Source organism: Leguminivora glycinivorella, chromosome 2 (genome assembly GCF_023078275.1).
Source record: "Leguminivora glycinivorella isolate SPB_JAAS2020 chromosome 2, LegGlyc_1.1, whole genome shotgun sequence".
Classification (NCBI taxonomy): domain Eukaryota; kingdom Metazoa; phylum Arthropoda; class Insecta; order Lepidoptera; family Tortricidae; genus Leguminivora; species Leguminivora glycinivorella.
In genome coordinates, this window is record NC_062972.1 from 30,656,900 (window position 1) to 30,677,212 (window position 20,313).

The 20,313-nt window shown below is 43.0% G+C and overlaps 1 protein-coding gene across 1 annotated transcript; it reads right to left on the reverse strand.

Moving 5' to 3' along the window:
* Positions 1-8: 8 nt before the first annotated feature.
* Positions 9-19,616, reverse strand: LOC125242270 (maternal protein exuperantia). Its single transcript, XM_048151025.1, has 9 exons — positions 19,456-19,616; positions 17,542-17,716; positions 14,182-14,334; positions 11,111-11,253; positions 10,255-10,460; positions 9,592-9,870; positions 6,251-6,393; positions 5,448-5,547; positions 9-836 (listed from the first exon to the last, which is right to left on the reverse strand). The coding sequence occupies exons 2-9, from the start codon at positions 17,698-17,700 to the stop codon at positions 784-786; spliced, it is 1,236 nt and encodes a 411-aa protein (XP_048006982.1). The 5' UTR covers positions 17,701-17,716; positions 19,456-19,616; the 3' UTR covers positions 9-783.
* Between the last annotated feature and the right edge of the window lie 697 nt (positions 19,617-20,313).

A 20,313-nucleotide genomic window follows, 5' to 3' on the forward strand; every position in this document is an offset into this window, starting at 1 on the left:
AAGTAAAGTAGACTTACATATTTATTAGAGATCTGAACAAAATAAGAAATTAAATAATATGTACAGTCTATGTTAAAGCTAACTAAATTAGAGGTAAGTTAATAGGTACACACTGCTTTACGTAGCTTCACTGGATGGAGAACTAAATCCTTATTAGAAAGTTATTTATGGCAAACAAAATGTGAACGTCTACTGCCGTCGGTAATGCAATCCTAAAAACTTACGATGCGTAGGAATCGAGAAAAAAATAAATAAACTTTTCTTTAAAATCTCGGATGTAAAAAAATCAGTCCATCCGTTACAGTGATTGCACTCGAATAAATAAGAAGTAACTCTGAAATAAATAAAGTACGACAACTTGTACTTTTTAAATGCTCGTTCCAAGCCCCATTTTAACTTATCATCCTCAAGCCCTTAACACTGTGATATCAAATACGGCGCGGGGCCAGAGCTGTAATATCACACTATGCAACTCAACAAAACGTCGCTCACGGCTTTAGACAAAAATATATGTGGATATACAAAACGTTATATCTTAATACACTGAGTTGCTAAGGCACTCATCTACACGTTAAACATCTATTTATAATATAAGAACGTCATGCGCAAGAAACAAAAAGAGTTTGTTGAAACAAAATAAAAACAAAAAAATGTGAATTCGTTCACCGCCACATGCAAAACAAATGCCGTTCAATTCCAAGTCTTAACCTAGTGTGTAATACGAATAAATGTTTTTGTCACATCCCTATGGCTCTGTTCCGGTGCCAGCGGCGCGAGCTGCGACTAGTTCGCCGCCACCGCCTCGGGCTGTCGCGACGAGTCGCCTGCTGAGACGTCTGCAAACAAAACACTACAGTTAGAGTGAGCTCTGATGGATTTTCGTATATAAATAAAAAAATAGTTATTTGTTATACAAGGGGGCAAAGTTGTATTTTAACGCCGAGTGTGGAATTGAAAAACGAGCAAGCGAACGGATTCTATAGTTGAACCACGAGCGAAGCGAGTGGTTCGAAAATAGAATCCTGAACTTGCGAGTTTTTTAACACACGAGAAGTAAAATACATTTGCACCCGAGTGTAACAGAAAACTTTTCCCCTCACTATAGCGAGGAAACTACAATGCAAAAAATGCGTTTATCACTGCTTCCAGTAGTTCCACAGGTGGTAAATCATCTTTATTACTAGATTCACCTACTTTTTATCAATTTTAAAGCAGTTAATTTGACTTTATTCAAGGTCAAATTACTTTACCCACTAGTGGATAAAATGCGTTTTTAACCGCTGGTATTAAAGGACAAAACACGTGTTTCCGAGCTAGTGAGGGGAAAAAATATATATCTTGAGGTGAGTTGCTATAGCTATGCGAACTCTTGCGTTGAATGATGATTCCTATCACCATTTCTTTTAGTTTATTTAACAGCCACTGTTGGCTCAGCCGTTACCAGAAAGTTTTGCCAAGGACATCCATTTCAAGGCATATTCCTCCGTCGTCGTCTGGCGTTCAACGGGCTAAGAAACTGTCATAACGAGCATCATCATCATTCAATATGAGAGGGTCAGATAAATGAGTGAATCAACTTTTTCTTGCTTTTTGCAAGAATTACCCTTACTTATTATTAGGTCTACTTTTGTGATTTTTAACCTTACCATCGTGAATAAAGATCCTTATTTCACGTATACCAATTAGGGAAAAATTTAAAAACGATTCATTTTTAATTAGGGGGCGTCCATTAATCGCGTCATACGTTTTTGGCTTATTTTAGACCCCCCCCTCCCCCATGGTGATCTTTGGTGATATTTTCAGGACCCCCTCCCCCCCCTGGCCAATATGACGTGTAATTTTTACAACTTAAGTAGACTTTTTTCCAACCCACGAATCAATAAAATTTTGGCGCGAAATTCAAATTTTCTATGAGAATTAAACCTTTAACGCCGTGTCCTGCGTAGGCGACGGTCGCGCGACCGTCGCGCAACCGTCGCCCACGCAAGCCACGGCGTAAGGTTCCGTACCTCAAAAAGGAAACCACTGAACCAAAACAACTGAACTTGTGACCTTAGAAACCTTGTGACCTTGTGTGAAATTAGAAATCAAAGTTTTTTGAAATAGTTTTTTAGCGTGTTACTTATCAAATGAAAGAGCGTTAATTGGGCCATATTTTTTTTTCAAAGTTGTTACCCCACTTTTTTCTATTTGGAATTTTTATGTGCTTTCCACTCAGAATCGCGAGCTCTTTCAATCCTAATAGGAGTAAAAAAAGTGTCCCAAGGTTTTTCTCTATTCCGTTACCATTTTTTCATACATTTTGTATGGCGATAACGGAATGGAAGGTCTAAAAAAATATGGAAATCTTGGGACATTTTTTTCTCCTATCACGATGAAAAGACCTCGCGATTCTGAATATGAATCGCGTAAAAAATACCCATGTTACAAAAAAAGTGGGGACTACTTTGAAAAAAATGGCCCTTATACGTATTTCAAAGATATATGTTTTTAATACTTTTCAGTCAAGTAAATTTTCAAGTAATTTAAGAAAACAGGCAAAAATGACCATTCCCTTATCTCCGAAACTAATAAGCATAAAATTTTCAAAAAAATACCCGAAATATCCTTTAATGTATAGATTACAAGAAAACCTATTAGAAATATATAGTCAAGCCTAAATTGGACTTAAAAGAAAAAACTCAAATTACGAATTTCACTCACTGGGGCTGCAAGGAGTTACCAAATCGGAAAGTGTTGAGTGCGTTTGAATATTACATGTACATTCATTTTTGTTTCGTCGTTTTAGGGTTCCGTAGTCAACTAGGAACCCTTATAATTTCGCCATGTCTGTCTGTCCGTCCGTCCGTCCGTCCGCGGGTAATCTCAGTGACCGTTAGCACTAGAAAGCTGAAATTTGGTACCAATATGTATATCAATCACGCCAATAAAGTGGTAAAATAAAAAATGGAAAAAATGTTTTGTTAGGGTGGCCCCCTACATGTAAAGTGGGGACTGATTTTTTTTTTCATTCCAACCCCAACGTGTGATATATTGTTAGATAGGTATTTAAAAATGAATAAGGGTTTACTAAAATCGTTTTTTGATAATATTAATATTTTCGGAAATAATCGCTCCTAAAGTAAAAAAACCGGCCAAGTGCGAGTCGGGCTCGCGCACAAAGGGTTCCGTAGCAGCAAATATTTAACCAAAATTACAGTTAAATCAACCTATCTCAAAAACTATAAGAGATACTTTGATCAAACCAAAAATCGTTGAAAGAGTTAATTAGCATGCATCACCTCTATTTTTTTTAGAATTTTATACCCCGTAGTTATAAAAATAGAGGGGGGGGGGGGGGACATACTTTTTACGACTTTGAGAGCTGATATCTCAAAAACCGTTCACTTTAAGAAAAATGTTTTTTAGAAAACTTTATATCATTTTAAAAGACCTTTCCATTGATACCCCACACGGGTATGTACATCGAAAAAAAAAATTTTCATCCCTCAGTTACATGTATGGGGGCCCCACCCCCAATTCTTTTTTTTTACTATTTAGTGTCATAATTTTGTAGCGGTTCATACAACACATATTCCCATCAAATTTCATCACTGTAGTACTTATAGTTTCCGAGTAAATCGGCTGTGACAGACGGACAGACGGACAGACGGACATGACGAAACTATAAGGGTTCCGTTTTTGCCATTTTGGCTACGGAACCCTAAAAAAGTGTCCCCCCCCCCCTTTAACTTACTTAACTTTTAAACATATGGTTTAATAAATATGAAAAAAATCACAAAAGTAGAACTTTATAAAGACTAAGAAAATTGTTTTGAACTTGATAGGTTAAGTAGTTTTTGAGAAATATACGGAAAACTACGGAACCCTACACTGAGCGTGGCCCGACACGCTCTTGGCCGGTTTTTTATAAATTGTTCAAAATATCGATTACTTATTTTATTTTCAAAAATGACTTCTTGTGATGTAACTCTTTATAGGGCACTGGTCTCAAAAAAGACCACCCTGTATGACTATATTTTTGTATTTTTTTCTTGTACAGAATTTTTAAGACTACATGATGGCGATGAGGTTTGAACTCACGATTTTTTTGAGTCTTGCCCGTTAAAGGGGTAAGGAACCCTTGCAACAGGAGTCCAACTCATACTTGGCCGGTTTTTAAGTGTTATGGCTCGTCTATGATTCCGCCAACGTCAAGGTTTAGGAAGGCACGCGTTTTGTGAAGACAGTTGGCCGGTGAGCTCTATATTTGTCAAATTTGCCGCCTTTTTTCAGTGCCATGATTAGGTTGACCGTCTATAACCGACTGTCCGTGTATACGTGATGAGGGCAAACTAAAAAATCTTTGAGAATTAAAAATAACCGACTGCAACAGCTCTTTTTTTCTCTCTTGATAGTGTCATCGGAAGATCAGCGCTGGAAGTCACTAGCAACACGCTGAGATGAGGCCATTTCGTGGCACTTCATTCCTTTCTGTTTGTGTTGTAATGTGTAATTAATCTTGACTGTGTTCACGAATAAATTATATTCTATTCTATTCTCTTTGCACTGCACAACACAAGTTCGGACTGTAAAAGTTGATATAAAAATAGCTCAGAAATATGTTTTTTTCTTTACGTTAGTGTAACAAAAAAAATACACGTGATATGTTCCTAACCCCCCCAACCCCCATGGTGATATTTGGTGATTTTTTCATGACCCCCTCCCCCCTATGCAGTATGACGCGATTAATGGACGCCCCCTTAAAACAATATGTGACCCAGTGGAAGAGACACTTTTTTCACACAAAAGTGAGGGACAGTTATGTCCACTGGGTCACTGCTCGAAACAAAGTTATAAAATAGGAAATCCTACAATTACATGTTGTATTGCGTAGCTAGTATATTTGTCTTTAATATAATAAGTATACATTAATTACACTAAATCCCAATTAAATTTTCTGACCACATGTAGTCGAAGTATGCGAAATTTTGCTGGCAAAGAAAAGTTGATTCACCCAGATGACATGTCTTCTGTATTAATAACATAAGGACGGGTAGTCTATAGGAAATCCTATAATTACATGTTGTATTGCGTAGCTAGTATATTTGTCTTTAATATAATAAGTATACATTAACTGGAGGCTTTGGTCACTTTTTCTTTGTATATGACATTTATTTAATGTTAAGTATACATTAATTAGACTAAATCCCAATTAAAATTTTCTGACCACATGTAGTCGAAGTATGCGAAATTTTGCTGGCAAAGAAAAGTTGATTCACCCAGATGACATGTCTTCTGTATTAATAACATAAGGACGGGTAGTCTATCTCGCGGCGACATACTCTCGCGACAATCATGTGCTAGGCCTACTGCTACGATGATGTGTCTGTCGAATGTGGTTGATGCAACCGGCCCTTAGACAATGGCCTAGTATTGGCATGGGTCGTGTAGAGAGATGAGGTTACCGTTGTTGGTCTTGGCGGGCGAGTCGTGCGGCGAGCTGGCCTGCGACTCGCTGGTGCTGCCCGAGCCCTCGCCCTCGCCAGCTTCGCCAGCGCTGGTGCCCTACAAACAAAAAAAGAACTTACAACAAGTGCTTATATCAGTAGAAACCTATCCTAGCCTAGCGGTAAAAGCGAGCGACTTTCAAACTCCGGCTCGTTCTAATTTTTTCGACACTTAACGCGAAATGTCATTTGACATTTTCCTTTAGCTTTTCGGTAAAGAATAACATCGTGAGGAAACTGGACTAATTCCAAAAAGACCTAGTTACCTTATGGGTTGGAAGGTCAGATGACAGTCGCCAAAGCGGAGCGGACTCTAGGCTTCATGGAGCCGTGGCAAATACCGGGATAATGCAATAAAATAATCACTACTCTTGAGCCCTGTACAGGATGTATCTTGATAATGGGTAAATGAGGGCAGCTACAAAATCCCGTGCTGCTAAGCCAAAACCTTATAGGACCGTAGCGTTAGAAAACATTCCCTCTATTTTAAATGAATAAAGATTGGCATTTACAATCAAACAGACTGTAAAAAAGTCATTTAAACCATTTTTTTACGTCAATCGACCCCATGTTTCTACAACTCCCTTACCAACGTATTGGTAATGGTATGGTAGAAAGGGTCAACCGATTATTATCGACTTGCCAACTGTTTATGAATAAGGGTGTGAATGTCTAAAATCATACAAGTCTGTCCCTACAGAAAACCAGCGTTAAAAAAATATTTCTATTCTATTCATACAAGTTTTACGAGTAGCACTCACCCGGACCCTATTCCTTGGGGTGCGCGGCTTGGGTCCCTTAGGCTCCTTCGCGGGGTCGAAGTGGCAGTCGAATATCTCTATCAGCTCCTTGATGTCTTCCTCCTTCGCCGTTACCGCGAGTGCCGCCATTTGCTTCTCTAGACCTGGGGAGGTGGTTTGTAGATTAGTTAACACATACATTGCCACCCGGCCAAATAAAACATCCGCAAAAGGTCACAAAAATATATAAAACCTAATATTTGAGTTGCACACTTTTTTTTCCTGCTTTGGCTTTTACTCCCTGCCAATTTGCACAGGGTGAATTTGCCAATGTCAGTGTTAGCTTGATGTTACCGTCGTGTTGACTTTCGCACGTGAGGAGAACATACACTTGCACACTTGTCGACAGAATAGTCACTACATGTCAAAATCCCGACATTAGCCGAGTCGTGAGGAATTTTCCTCGCGCGGCAAACGTGTTATGTAGACGTGCCTCGACCAAGACGTGCGGCTGAGGCACGTCTATATTGGACATTAGCCGAGCGAGGAAAACGAAACGTATACCCGGTTAGTCGTGTATACAATGGAGTAGTTTACTCAACAAAAACAGTGCCCAATATCGGGTCTGTCGGCGTAGCTTTTACATGAATAGTATTAAGATCCTATCTGGTTGTTCGGCTCTGGAACAGAGACGTACGGAAACAGTCGGGGTTCGGCACTGAATGTGTCGGAACACGCTATTAGCCAGGTCCACACCGGCCGCGCGCCTCGCTGGTGACGGCGACAGAGACACACACCTGCGAGCTTGTCGTCGGTCCAGGCGGAGGAGAGGTCGGCCAGCAGACGGCGCAGCTGCGTGACGCGCTCGCGCTCGGGGCCAGCAGCACGCGCACACACCGTGCGGGAGGGTGACACACACCTGCGAGCTTGTCGTCGGTCCAGGCGGAGGAGAGGTCGGCCAGCAGACGGCGCAGCTGCGTGACGCGCTCGCGCTCGGGGCCAGCAGCACGCGCACACACCGTGCGGGAGGGTGACACACACCTGCGAGCTTGTCGTCGGTCCAGGCGGAGGAGAGGTCGACCAGCAGGTGGCGCAGCTGCGTGACGCGCTCGCGCTCGGGGCCAGCAGCACGCGCACACACCGTGCGGGAGGGTGACACACACCTGCGAGCTTGTCGTCGGTCCAGGCGGAGGAGAGGTCGGCCAGCAGACGGCGCAGCTGCGTGACGCGCTCGCGCTCGGGGCCAGCAGCACGCGCACACACCGTGCGGGAGGGTGACACACACCTGCGAGCTTGTCGTCGGTCCAGGCGGAGGAGAGGTCGGCCAGCAGACGGCGCAGCTGCGTGACGCGCTCGCGCTCGGGGCCAGCAGCACGCGCACACACCGTGCGGGAGGGTGACACACACCTGCGAGCTTGTCGTCGGTCCAGGCGGAGGAGAGGTCGACCAGCAGGTGGCGCAGCTGCGTGACGCGCTCGCGCTCGGGGCCAGCAGCACGCGCACACACCGTGCGGGAGGGTGACACACACCTGCGAGCTTGTCGTCGGTCCAGGCGGAGGAGAGGTCGGCCAGCAGACGGCGCAGCTGCGTGACGCGCTCGCGCTCGGGGCCAGCAGCACGCGCACACACCGTGCGGGAGGGTGACACACACCTGCGAGCTTGTCGTCGGTCCAGGCGGAGGAGAGGTCGGCCAGCAGACGGCGCAGCTGCGTGACGCGCTCGCGCTCGGGGCCAGCAGCACGCGCACACACCGTGCGGGAGGGTGACACACACCTGCGAGCTTGTCGTCGGTCCAGGCGGAGGAGAGGTCGACCAGCAGGTGGCGCAGCTGCGTGACGCGCTCGCGCTCGGGGCCAGCAGCACGCGCACACACCGTGCGGGAGGGTGACACACACCTGCGAGCTTGTCGTCGGTCCAGGCGGAGGAGAGGTCGGCCAGCAGACGGCGCAGCTGCGTGACGCGCTCGCGCTCGGGGCCAGCAGCACGCGCACACACCGTGCGGGAGGGTGACACACACCTGCGAGCTTGTCGTCGGTCCAGGCGGAGGAGAGGTCGGTCAGCAGACGGCGCAGCTGCGTGACGCGCTCGCGCTCGGGGCCAGCAGCACGCGCACACACCGTGCGGGAGGGTGACACACACCTGCGAGCTTGTCGTCGGTCCAGGCGGAGGAGAGGTCGACCAGCAGGTGGCGCAGCTGCGTGACGCGCTCGCGCTCGGGGCCAGCAGCACGCGCACACACCGTGCGGGAGGGTGACACACACCTGCGAGCTTGTCGTCGGTCCAGGCGGAGGAGAGGTCGGCCAGCAGACGGCGCAGCTGCGTGACGCGCTCGCGCTCGGGGCCAGCAGCACGCGCACACACCGTGCGGGAGGGTGACACACACCTGCGAGCTTGTCGTCGGTCCAGGCGGAGGAGAGGTCGGCCAGCAGACGGCGCAGCTGCGTGACGCGCTCGCGCTCGGGGCCAGCAGCACGCGCACACACCGTGCGGGAGGGTGACACACACCTGCGAGCTTGTCGTCGGTCCAGGCGGAGGAGAGGTCGACCAGCAGGTGGCGCAGCTGCGTGACGCGCTCGCGCTCGGGGCCAGCAGCACGCGCACACACCGTGCGGGAGGGTGACACACACCTGCGAGCTTGTCGTCGGTCCAGGCGGAGGAGAGGTCGACCAGCAGGTGGCGCAGCTGCGTGACGCGCTCGCGCTCGGGGCCAGCAGCACGCGCACACACCGTGCGGGAGGGTGACACACACCTGCGAGCTTGTCGTCGGTCCAGGCGGAGGAGAGGTCGGCCAGCAGACGGCGCAGCTGCGTGACGCGCTCGCGCTCGGGGCCAGCAGCACGCGCACACACCGTGCGGGAGGGTGACACACACCTGCGAGCTTGTCGTCGGTCCAGGCGGAGGAGAGGTCGGCGTAGAGCAGACGGCGCAGCTGCGTGACGCGCTCGCGCTCGGGGCCAGCAGCACGCGCACACACCGTGCGGGAGGGTGACACACACCTGCGAGCTTGTCGTCGGTCCAGGCGGAGGAGAGGTCGGCCAGCAGACGGCGCAGCTGCGTGACGCGCTCGCGCTCGGGGCCAGCAGCACGCGCACACACCGTGCGGGAGGGTGACACACACCTGCGAGCTTGTCGTCGGTCCAGGCGGAGGAGAGGTCGGCCAGCAGACGGCGCAGCTGCGTGACGCGCTCGCGCTCGGGGCCAGCAGCACGCGCACACACCGTGCGGGAGGGTGACACACACCTGCGAGCTTGTCGTCGGTCCAGGCGGAGGAGAGGTCGGCCAGCAGACGGCGCAGCTGCGTGACGCGCTCGCGCTCGGGGCCAGCAGCACGCGCACACACCGTGCGGGAGGGTGACACACACCTGCGAGCTTGTCGTCGGTCCAGGCGGAGGAGAGGTCGGCGTAGAGCAGGCCGGCGTCGGCGAGCAGACGACGCAGCTGCGTGACGCGCTTGCGCTCGGGGCGCGCGGAGCGCAGCAGCGGCGCGAACACGGGCCGGAAGGTGTTCTGGCGCTCGAGCAGCAGCTTGAGGCTGGCGAGCGCGGCCAGCTCGGTGTGCACGGGCCGCGCCCACGCGCGCGCCGTCTCCACCATGTCGCGCAGCGTGCCCTCGCCGCCCGCGCCCACTTCTTGTTGCTCGCCTATAATAACACCTCTCTTTTAGCTACAAAATTAAAAATTCCGATTGTATTTTAGTTATTTATTATTATTATCCTTATTCCTGCTTTATATTCCACCATAAAGATGATATTAATCCGTACTAGTACAATTAAGTCTTATATAAAACCAGAATTCAGTCTTTGCGCTCATTATAAATTAGTCCTAATAACCTCTCCGATATCACTAATGTTGTTTACCTTGTGCGATATAGATGCTCCACGACACGGTACGCGGCAGCGGCGCGGTCGAAGTCCACAGCCAGTGAGTCATCCAACAACACCCGAAGAGACACGGATTTGACATTTGCCTTGCACTTGTTGCCTAACCCATCCTACAAACTAGTCCTAGTACACTAGCGTCCTCACCTTGTGCGAGATGCTCCACGATGCGGTACGCGGCAGCGGCGCGGTCGAGCGCGGAGTCCACAGCCAGTGAGTCGGCGTCGAGAAGTACGCGCGCCAGCACCCGGAGCGATACTGATTTGACAGTCGCCTTGCACTTGTCGGCCGCCAGCGCGTAACTGTCCGCGAACCCGGCCACGATGGACTTGAAGCGGTCCAAGAGCTTGTACCTGATGGAAATAATTAGTTAAAATAATGCTAGAGAAACTATTCCCAGAAGCTTAAAAATTAATCTGAAGTGCTTGGAGCACAAAAAAGAACAATTGTCAAAAGACTATGTTGTTATGTAACAACATGGTACCCTAGAAATGGCTGAAGGAAAGACTGGCAATTTTTTTTTTATAAAATTACTCAAAACGCTTGCACTTTCCCACCAAAAAGTAAGACGGGAAAATGAATTCTGACAGGTAGCTGTAGACAAGACAAGACAGGCTCTGCGAAAATTGGAAGAATATGGGAGAGGCCTATGCCAAAGGCAATCAGACAAAATGTAAGTCTAAATATATAAAAGAAGAAACTGACTGACATATCAACGCACCGAAATTGGTGGTCCTAGAGATTCCAAATTTGGCACGTAGGTTCTAAGGTGTAGAGGAGCACTAAGAATGGATTTTTCAAAATTCACATCCTAAGGGGGTGAAATGGGGGTCCAAAGTTTAACGTTGGAACAAGATTACTTTAGTATGCGACGCGGGCGAAGCCGCGGTAAAAAGCTACTTTAGTAAGTACCTAGTAATCTTAAAGTCTGTTAAATGTTAAAAATTGATAGTAGTATTTGTGGCCAATTTAACGCTGAAAAGCTTAATGATTGTTAACAAACCTGGTGAGCGCTTCAAGAAGCATGGTGGGGCTGAGGCGACGGGGCTCGTGGTAGATGAGGATGACGCTGCCGTCTCCCTTCTCCTTCTCCAGCCAGTCCAGGAAGTCTGTTAGCGCTGATATCTCCGACTTTGTCTTCAATATCTGTAGAAGATATAAACAGGTTAATAATATGTTTGCTTTGCTGTAGCAATCAATATAAAGGTACCCAATCATTTTATCAGGTTTTTCAAAAGTGTCTGCATATGAGATATGTGTGATTTAAATCACAGCATGTTAAAATAGGTAAATTTTCAAAATTTCAATAAGCATGTCCACACAGAGTAATGTCCTCACGCGGCAAACGGTTAATGCAAATAGCCGAGGTAGGTTGGAGTCCTAATAAATGAAGCAAAGTCAGTGGAAATGCAAGTTTTTGCTCTTTAAATGTAAGTCAGGGTTTAGTCATGAGTTCATTTTTTATTTTGCTAAAACTACTTGTCAGGGCTTAACAGAAATAATAACAAACATATATGTTTCTCAAATGTAACATTTATATTAATTATAAAGACTAAAAACAGATAAAATACATAGCAATCAGATACTTTGGAGCAACTAAGGCACTGAGTTGACAACTTGACACCAGTGCATCCTCACTAGTTAGAGTAACTGAACACACCTTTATTTTCAAAGCAGTAACTGCAAATAGGGATGACGACTACATAAAAAAAATGGCATTCTGTTTAGTCCGTCAGTTAGATCGTCCAAAATACTGAACACATATTTTTCGCTTTTTCTAATTAATGAAAAAATACAAAGATATAGAGCATCAAAGTTCCGGAGCGGGGGCGTGTGACGTTACTTCTAAGTAAAAATTGTACCCAGGCGTGACGTCACGCGAAACCACAGAATATATAATAGTACAAGTACAGAAGGCCCACTGCTTTGATGTTCACGAAAGTGAGCGTCAGGACCCCTGGACCACTACAGATATTTGATGTTTAGTACATAATAAAATTTAGTACCTATTTGATACTATTTGGTACCTGAGTACATATATTTGGTACCTCCACTGATATCGAAAAATCGAGCGAATAAAGTGGCCAGACATTCTGACGTCAGGATGTCTGGACCATTTTTGGTTTACATAGTTCTAGACAACACTACTAATTGATATCTTAGTCAATATTTACTACCTATTTGGTACCTGTCAATATATTTTTTTCAAATTTTTTTTGGCGTACCAGAAAAAAGTTATGATGGAATTTAAAGTTGTGAGCCCAGCCGTGGCGTTGAAGTATGTAGCGCCTGTCAAAAGAATAGAGGCAAATCCGCCTGCCCTCCTGCGCGTCAACTTAAATAGGAATTTATTTTTAGGCACTCGCACATCATCTCTACTGACTAGTGGCATTAATATAGTCTAAATATAAAAGTAATTAGTGTAATTAAACTAGTTTTCCATTTTCCTCCTGAGAGAACCTCCTACAGTCTCAATAACGTCTAATCTAATGTCATGTCATGTCCCTGAGAGACATCTCCTGGCGGAGAAATTTGTAAATCAGTTTACCCTTAACAGCTGGTCATTTTTGCGACTGTTCAGCAGCTGTAGATTTGGCGGCATTGTGGTTGTAGGTACTGATAGTAGATGATTGATTTGATGTTTGTATTTATTCTTAATTCATAATTGACACTAATCGATGCAAAAAACAAATGTTACCGAAAGCAGTGGTTTATTTATATGATAAACCCCTATAACGGAGCTCGTGGACCATAGGCTGGTCCACATCATCAAAATACATCCTATATACCAATATTACCAATGACGCTGTTAATTATAACAGTTTATGCTATTTCCCCCCTAGAATTTGCCCAACTGTTGCCACGTGTTTAGGTCTCTCAGGAGGAAAATGGAAAACTAGTGTAATTACACTAATTACTTTTATATTTCGACTATATTAATGCCACTAGTCAGTAGTAGAGATGATGTGCGAGTGCCTAAAACTAAATTCCTATTTAAGTTGACGCGCGCAGGAGGGCAGGCGGATTTGCCTCTATACTTTTGACAGGCGCTACATACTTCAACGGCACGGCCGGGCTCACAACTTTAAATTCCGTCATAACTTTTTCTGGTACGCCAAAAAAAATTGAAAAAAATATATTGACAGGTACCAAATAGGTAGTAAATATTGACTAAGATATCAATTAGTAGTGTTGTCTAGAACTATGTAAACCAAAAATGTTCCAGACATCCTGACGTCAGAATGTCTGGCCACTTTATTCGCTCGATTTTTCGATATCAGTGGAGGTACCAAATATATGTACTCAGGTACCAAATAGTATCAAATAGGTACTAAATTTTAGTATGTACTAAACATCAAATATCTGTAGTGGTCCAGGGGTCCTGACGCTCACTCACGAAATGCCGCCTTTTTAAATGCCTACAAAATTCTAACAAAGAAACGAACCGCACGTGCGCAGCGTCGGAGGATAGGGTTGCCTATGGATTAAAACGCATTAATTCTCAGATAAATAGTTATACTATATATTCAAGTCTTGGTTAATTTCTAGGTATATATACAGTATTTATATATTTTTGTTGCAGCCTTCAGCATCACAAGCCTTATTGAACTTTTCCGTTAGACTTAATCAATAAGATCAGTGTAAGATTGTCCTATTTTATTCATGATGTCTATTTAACTAAGCATTATTAGCCATTCCACACGTGGACATCGTATATGAACCTTGAAAAAACTCGCTACGTAATGTAACAATAGAAAGTGCGAACATGCGTTCCGTGAGAACGCGCGCCACCCCTGATTAGGCCGCGAACTCGCGGCCGCCAGCATGTACTTGTAGCGCGGCGATAGAATTGCGGAGTGAGCCGCCCCTGGCGAAACTTCAACGCACTGTACCCGTGTACCGTCGTCATTTTTCGTTTACGAGAAAAAAGAAAAAATACGTGTCTAAAATTCTTTGATAATGTAACTGACGGACTAATTCGTTTTTTTTAGTCGTCTCGCCTATTCATATATTTTAGAGCCCATTGGTTGCTCCATGATGGTGGCGACCTGAATTTTCAAGTAGGCTGTTTACCTTGTGGGTGTTGGTGTCCTTGAGCATGCGGTAGCGGCCGACGGTGACCACTCGCACGTTGTGGCGGCGCCGGGCTCCCGGGTTCAGGTCTCCGTAGGGCATGATGTACTGAGAGTACTGCTGCTTCGGAGTGTATGCTGCGATTTGGCAGATCTGCAAACAATAGCTTAGTTTTATTTTATTTGAATGTTTATAACTATGGGCTTTAAAAAGAAGGTCATAGAAGAGTTTCGTTATTTTGAAGAGAGATAAATAATCATGAGATGTAAGGGCATTTTTAGAATTTGGGACCCCCAATTAGCGTAAGTTGTTAACAAAGCATAAAATCTGTCAAAAAATTTACGTTTTTCACATTCTGAATGTATTTTATCGCGTAAAGTCTATGTAATCAACACAAAAAAATATATTTTTATTGAAATTTCATGCTTAATTATCGTCGTCAGAAAACTGACAGTGATTTAATTAATTTGGGACCCCCCAATTAGCATAACAACTTATGCTAATTGGGGGGTCCCAAATTCTGAAAATACAGGTAATAGTAAAAATAAAATTTCAGTTTGGTTGTCATCACACAATAATTTTGGTGACTTCAGTTTCGGGTAGTCACCCTTCCACACAAACTAGCAAGCAAGCTATGAACCTCATAATAATGTTAATATGCTTGGCAAACAAACGAGAAAAACACAAAGTTAATATACTAAGGCATGTGTCCCACCAAAAGTATTAGCGATAATTTAGCGAATAGCGAATAAGTTAATACGACCAAAACCAACTATCATAAAAATTAATATTTTGTCCGAGCAGCGAGGTCGATGAATGAGCTGTGTCATAACAATGATCAATTGGATTCACATCTAATGAAACCTCCATTAATAAAGAACCTTATAGTATCTAGTTTCTTTGCTCGCCTGCTAGCAGAAGATTAAGATAGGTATCGTTTTTAAAAAAGGCTATCATACATACATACAACATACAATCACGCCTGTATCCCATAAAGGGGTAGGTAGAGCACATGAAACTACTAAATTCTCAGTGCCACTCTTGGCAATTAAGGGGTTGAAAGAAAACGAAAATTATGACATTGCAGTGACAGGTTGCCAGCCTCTCGCCTACGCCACAATTTCACCCAAATCCCACAGTCGACTTCTACGACACCCACGGGAGGAAAAGGGGTGGTGAAATTCTTAACCCGTCACCACACAGGCAAAAAAGGCTATCAATACCTCATTATTTTCCCGTAGCATGTCCTGACACTGCTATCACATTAATCTCTGATTGTTTTGTGATAGCCTGTAAATTACCTTCGCATCCTATTTTTGGAAACCTTTAATTGACTTATCTTAAGCTGTTGGTATTCCGAATAAAATAAATAATAATAATAAAATAAGTTACTAACGTAACGTCCTTCACTTGCCCGCAAAACGACAAACAAGGCTCGGAACCGGTTTATTTTTTAACGGTTAAAACCGGTTTATTTTGATTTTAGGGTCCCCCCACATCTAGCGTCTCGCGAGCGTCGCGTCGGGCCAACTGGGTGGCTAGCCGAATGGCACAATCGCTCACGAAACGCTCACGAAACGAAGCGCTAGTAGATATCTATCTCTATCGCGCTTGCGTATTGGCGCGACAGAGCCAGCGGCGTATCGCTTTCGTTTGGCGTCGGAGAAATGCCATTCGGCTACGGGGCCTGTATGGAAAAAGACGCCGCGTCGACGCGACGTCGACGCGGCGTCAGGCTTTGCCCATACAGTTGGCCCGACGCGACGCTCGCGAGACGCTAGATGTGGGGGGACCCTTACTCCGAACTTTTTAAAGAACGCGAACGTTATGAGGACTTTACTTTATTTTAACCGAAATAAACCGGTTTATTCGACGAGCGGCGAGACGCACCTAAATACCTACGTTCACGCAGCGAGTTTTTTGTGTGGTTAGAACAGTATTACCCATCATGCTGAGGAATAAACCGGTTTATTTTGTTCTAAACCAGTTAATCAAACGAAACCTTTATGAAAGAGTTCTACTAAAAACCGGTTTAAAATAGCGGTTTTTCGAACGAAAACGAAATTTAAGGGTTTGTCCGCAAGTACATGATAACGGTTTGAAAATTTAACCGGTATCCGAGCCCTGGCGACAAATACCTACGCTATATTTAACTAATACTAATGAGTTACCACGTAAAACTCAGAAGAATAGTAGGTACGTGCCACACGACTACACAGACTGGCGCCCCACGGCCACATGTTCATTCGAATGAACGGCTAACGTGTAGGTACTTAACGGGCGACCGCGAGGAGCTTATGTAAATAAAATCTATCGCCGATACCTCTTTCTTACTCACTTTTGGTGAGACCAGAGATTTTCTCAGTCATGGCACTTAAGGGCATTGTGAGTTAGTATGATAATTTATTTATTTATTTATTTAAACTTTATTGCACAATATAACAAATAAAGTACAAATGGCGGACTTAATGCCTAATGACATTCTCTACCAGTCAACCAACAGGCTAAACAGAAAGAGTAGTGGGTGCAGGCTTTAAAAAAAAGGTAACTGAAAATGAAACATAAATGTAGCAAATAATACATATTGTCAATAATAAACTATACACACATATATATCTATAAAATTACATAAACTTACATATATATATATATACATATATATATACTACATATTTTATGTACCCAGTGCAAAGAATACTATGCCTACGATAAACAAATTAACCAGTGAGCTTGTCAAAAAAATGCTTGCGCAACATGCGCTTAAATGAGAGCTTAGTTTGCGCCTTTCTGATCTCAAGCGGAAGATCATTCCAAAGCCGGATCGCCTGAACGGTAAAGGAGTTAGAGACAAATCCAGTACGGTGAGAAGGAACTGCAAGCTTGAGACTACGGGATTCGCGAAGAGTGCAACCTGTTCGGGCGGTTATGAAATTAAATCTAGATCTGAGATAGTCTGGCGCACACGGGTCAAATAACACAGAGTATAATGTGGAGAGAATTCGCAAGGACCTCCGTTCCCGGACAGGAAGCCAGTTCAGTCGACGGCGATATGCAGATATGTGGTCATATTTACGAAGTCCGAAAATAAAACGTATCCCGTTATTAAGAAGCCGATCTAGTCTGTTTAGAGACACTTCTGTGATATTCGTGTAACACACATCAGCATAATCTACAATAGGTAATACGAGAGCTTGAACAAGTAAAACCTTAGTGCAGATAGGAAGGAAATTTTTAAACCGGTATAAAGCTCTAAGTGTATTGGTGACCCGATGACATATGTCAGAAACCTAATAATAATATTATCATACTAACTCACAATGCCCTTAAGTGCCATAGATGCAATTGGCGCTTAAAACCAACCTCATCAATGAGCCTCCGTCCAGTAGTGTCCATGTCCCAGCCGACGAGCGAGTACTTGCCGGGCGGGAGCCCCGCGGGCTTCTCGGCGAGCGCGGGCGGCAGCTCGGTGGGAGTCTCCGCCTCGCCGCCATTCACCTTAGCTTCAGACACCATTGCCATTAACACTGATTGCTAGCTGCAACATACACAAAAATAGAGGTTGAAGGTCAACTTACATTCAAATTATTCAAGATTAGTGAGAATTGAAGTAACAGAGTCTAGTGTCCTGTGGGTGTATGTAGTGAAAAATAGTCTCAGCAAGAGGAATAAGGCGTATATTTCTACCCTGCAGATTCAGACTTCTATTAACATGCACCACTCGTTACTATTAGATGTTCACTATTGGATGTGAATATGCAAAGGTATGAAAATATTAATAAAAACACATACACTCAACAGAATTTTCTATCACTGCTGTGAGTAGTTTAGAATATTTAAGTATAAAAGTGAACAAGCTAGCTTATCAGTTAAAACATTTAGACCCATTAATGCACAAAGTAAATTTGACTAACCCCAAATGAGTAGTTATAAATAAATAAATAAATATTATAGGATATTGTTAATCAGCAATTCCCATCAACTTTGTACAATGCCACGTCAGCAAATTTTAATTGATCCTATTTTGTTACCAACATTTAGTAATATAATTCGACTTTCGTAAGATATATACAGGATAATTGTTATAATTAAGAAAATATAGATACTAGAGAACCTTAATGACGAAATAAAACTTAATAAAATCTCAATTCATCAACAAAATCTTGGTAACAAAATAGGAATTAATAAAAACAAATTTAACTTTTCCCATAATTTTTGTACAAAGTTGACGGGAATTGCTGTAATATAGTTGTAAGCCTAAATCACTAAACTAACCAAATTGACTAATATTTTCGACAAACAAAATTAAGTTGTGGTTGGAAAAATAAATATCAATTAAGTTTTGTCAGGAAGAATAGGATATTTTTATAATTCTTCCAAGACTAAGACAAACTTTGTGGGTAGACATAAGCTAAGAAGCCCAGACATCAGCAAGTAAAAATTATACCTAATGAAAATAAACGAAATATTCTAAATAATCTTATTAACTGCAGGAATCAACAATCTTATCTAAAATTATAGATAACAAGTGTTCTCATAAGTATCACAGAATTATTGAAGAAATGGGTAATCATAATAGATGCTGTGTTTATGTTCTTACCCTCAAGGAACTATTTAATCAAGAGGCCACTTGAACAAACAGTATTTTCTATAGTAGTATGTTTTATTTTATATTTATACACCTGTTAGATTACTAATAAACATGTTTGATAACCACCATACTCTTGTAAATAAACAAATGTTAAGCTTGTCGTTTTCTATAATATCTATAGCTAGTTGAGGTAAGATGTAAGTTTGGTTTATGACGCCATAGAAATACATCTTTAAGTGGGCAGCCTAATGAGGTCATAATAGCGAATGCCGATAAGGTTATATTGTTAATATGCTGTATGTACAGGAAACTCATCCATATTTTAACATTTTTAAGACCTAATCTAAACGCCACGTCACTAACATAAACCAAATTGCAAACAAAGTACGCAAACTATGCAAACAAAATTATATCGTACTGCGGCAAATGCAAAAAAAAACCGGCGCCTAAAAATCGATTATGAAAAAACAAATTAACGATGCCATTAAAAGCTAATGCAATCGCTATTTTTAATGTTCAAAGACATTCCACATACTAAAATACTTCAAAATAGTCCCCTGCACAGTTCAAATACTAATCATGATAATTAGAATTATAGGAAAAATAAAAAAATAGGACACGTGGCGGTGTCTCCCCACAGACATTTGCCCCACCCCAGTGTCAAAATGATTAATCAGTATACTTACAGCTGGAATCTACTGCTGATTTTTGGTTTGTTAATATAAAAGACTCCGAAGGGCGCTGTTACTGTAGTTCTGCAAAATGCTGTAAAATAAAATATTGAAGTATAAAATATCACAAAATCTCGGCACGTGTGCGGCAAACCGCAATAGCGATCGAGCGAGAGAACGATAGAACGAATGAAATAACAACTACGTGGGATGCGTTCAATTATGAAAAATATAAACATAACTTGCAGAATCATTGTTATACAACATTTTAATTTTAAGGATGTTACAATAATAAATCAAAACTCACACTTTAAGATACAGCATAAAAGTCGTATTATCTTCTTGAAATCTACGAGTATTTCACGACGACAATGACAGATAATCTCTTTGCAAATTAGACAAATACAAATTCTTTTTTCAAAAAATGTTGCAGCACAGAGTATTTCACAAGTTAATAATTTTAGCTTGTAGCAGAATTTAAAAAATATAGCCTTTCTAAGTTACAGTTTGCATTGATTTAAAGATGATTTCAATTCATGTCATTTTCAAAAATCTGAGCTCATCATTTTGTATTTATTATGAACGCAGCTTCTTCTTCCAGAAAAACGTTGAAAAGCCGAAAGTTTTATACCAAATAATGGCTGATGGCCTACGATATTTAAAAAAATATAAAAGATCAAGAAAAACTTTAAAACTTTACTTATTTCAAATGTATTAATAATATGTCAATAAGTTAGCCTCGTATTTCTTAATTAAGTGTTTAATTTAATTTTTATGTCAAATAAAATATTCTATTTTCATAACGTACCATCATTTATGTCAAAAGAAAAACATGTTCGAAAACCACTTATTAAATATACAGTTTTTTCAAAT

Bases quoted from the DNA above. Each gene is read 5' to 3' on its own strand.
- LOC125242270 (XM_048151025.1), bottom strand. From the start codon at position 17,700: ATGGCAATGGTGTCTGAAGCTAAGGTGAATGGCGGCGAGGCGGAGACT. The intron at 14,335-17,541 runs GTTGGTTTTAAG...TATTGTTTGCAG, and splicing joins GACGGAGGCTCATTGATGAG to ATCTGCCAAATCGCAGCATA. The intron at 837-5,447 runs GTAACCTCATCT...TTTTGTTTGCAG, and splicing joins GCCCGCCAAGACCAACAACG to ACGTCTCAGCAGGCGACTCG.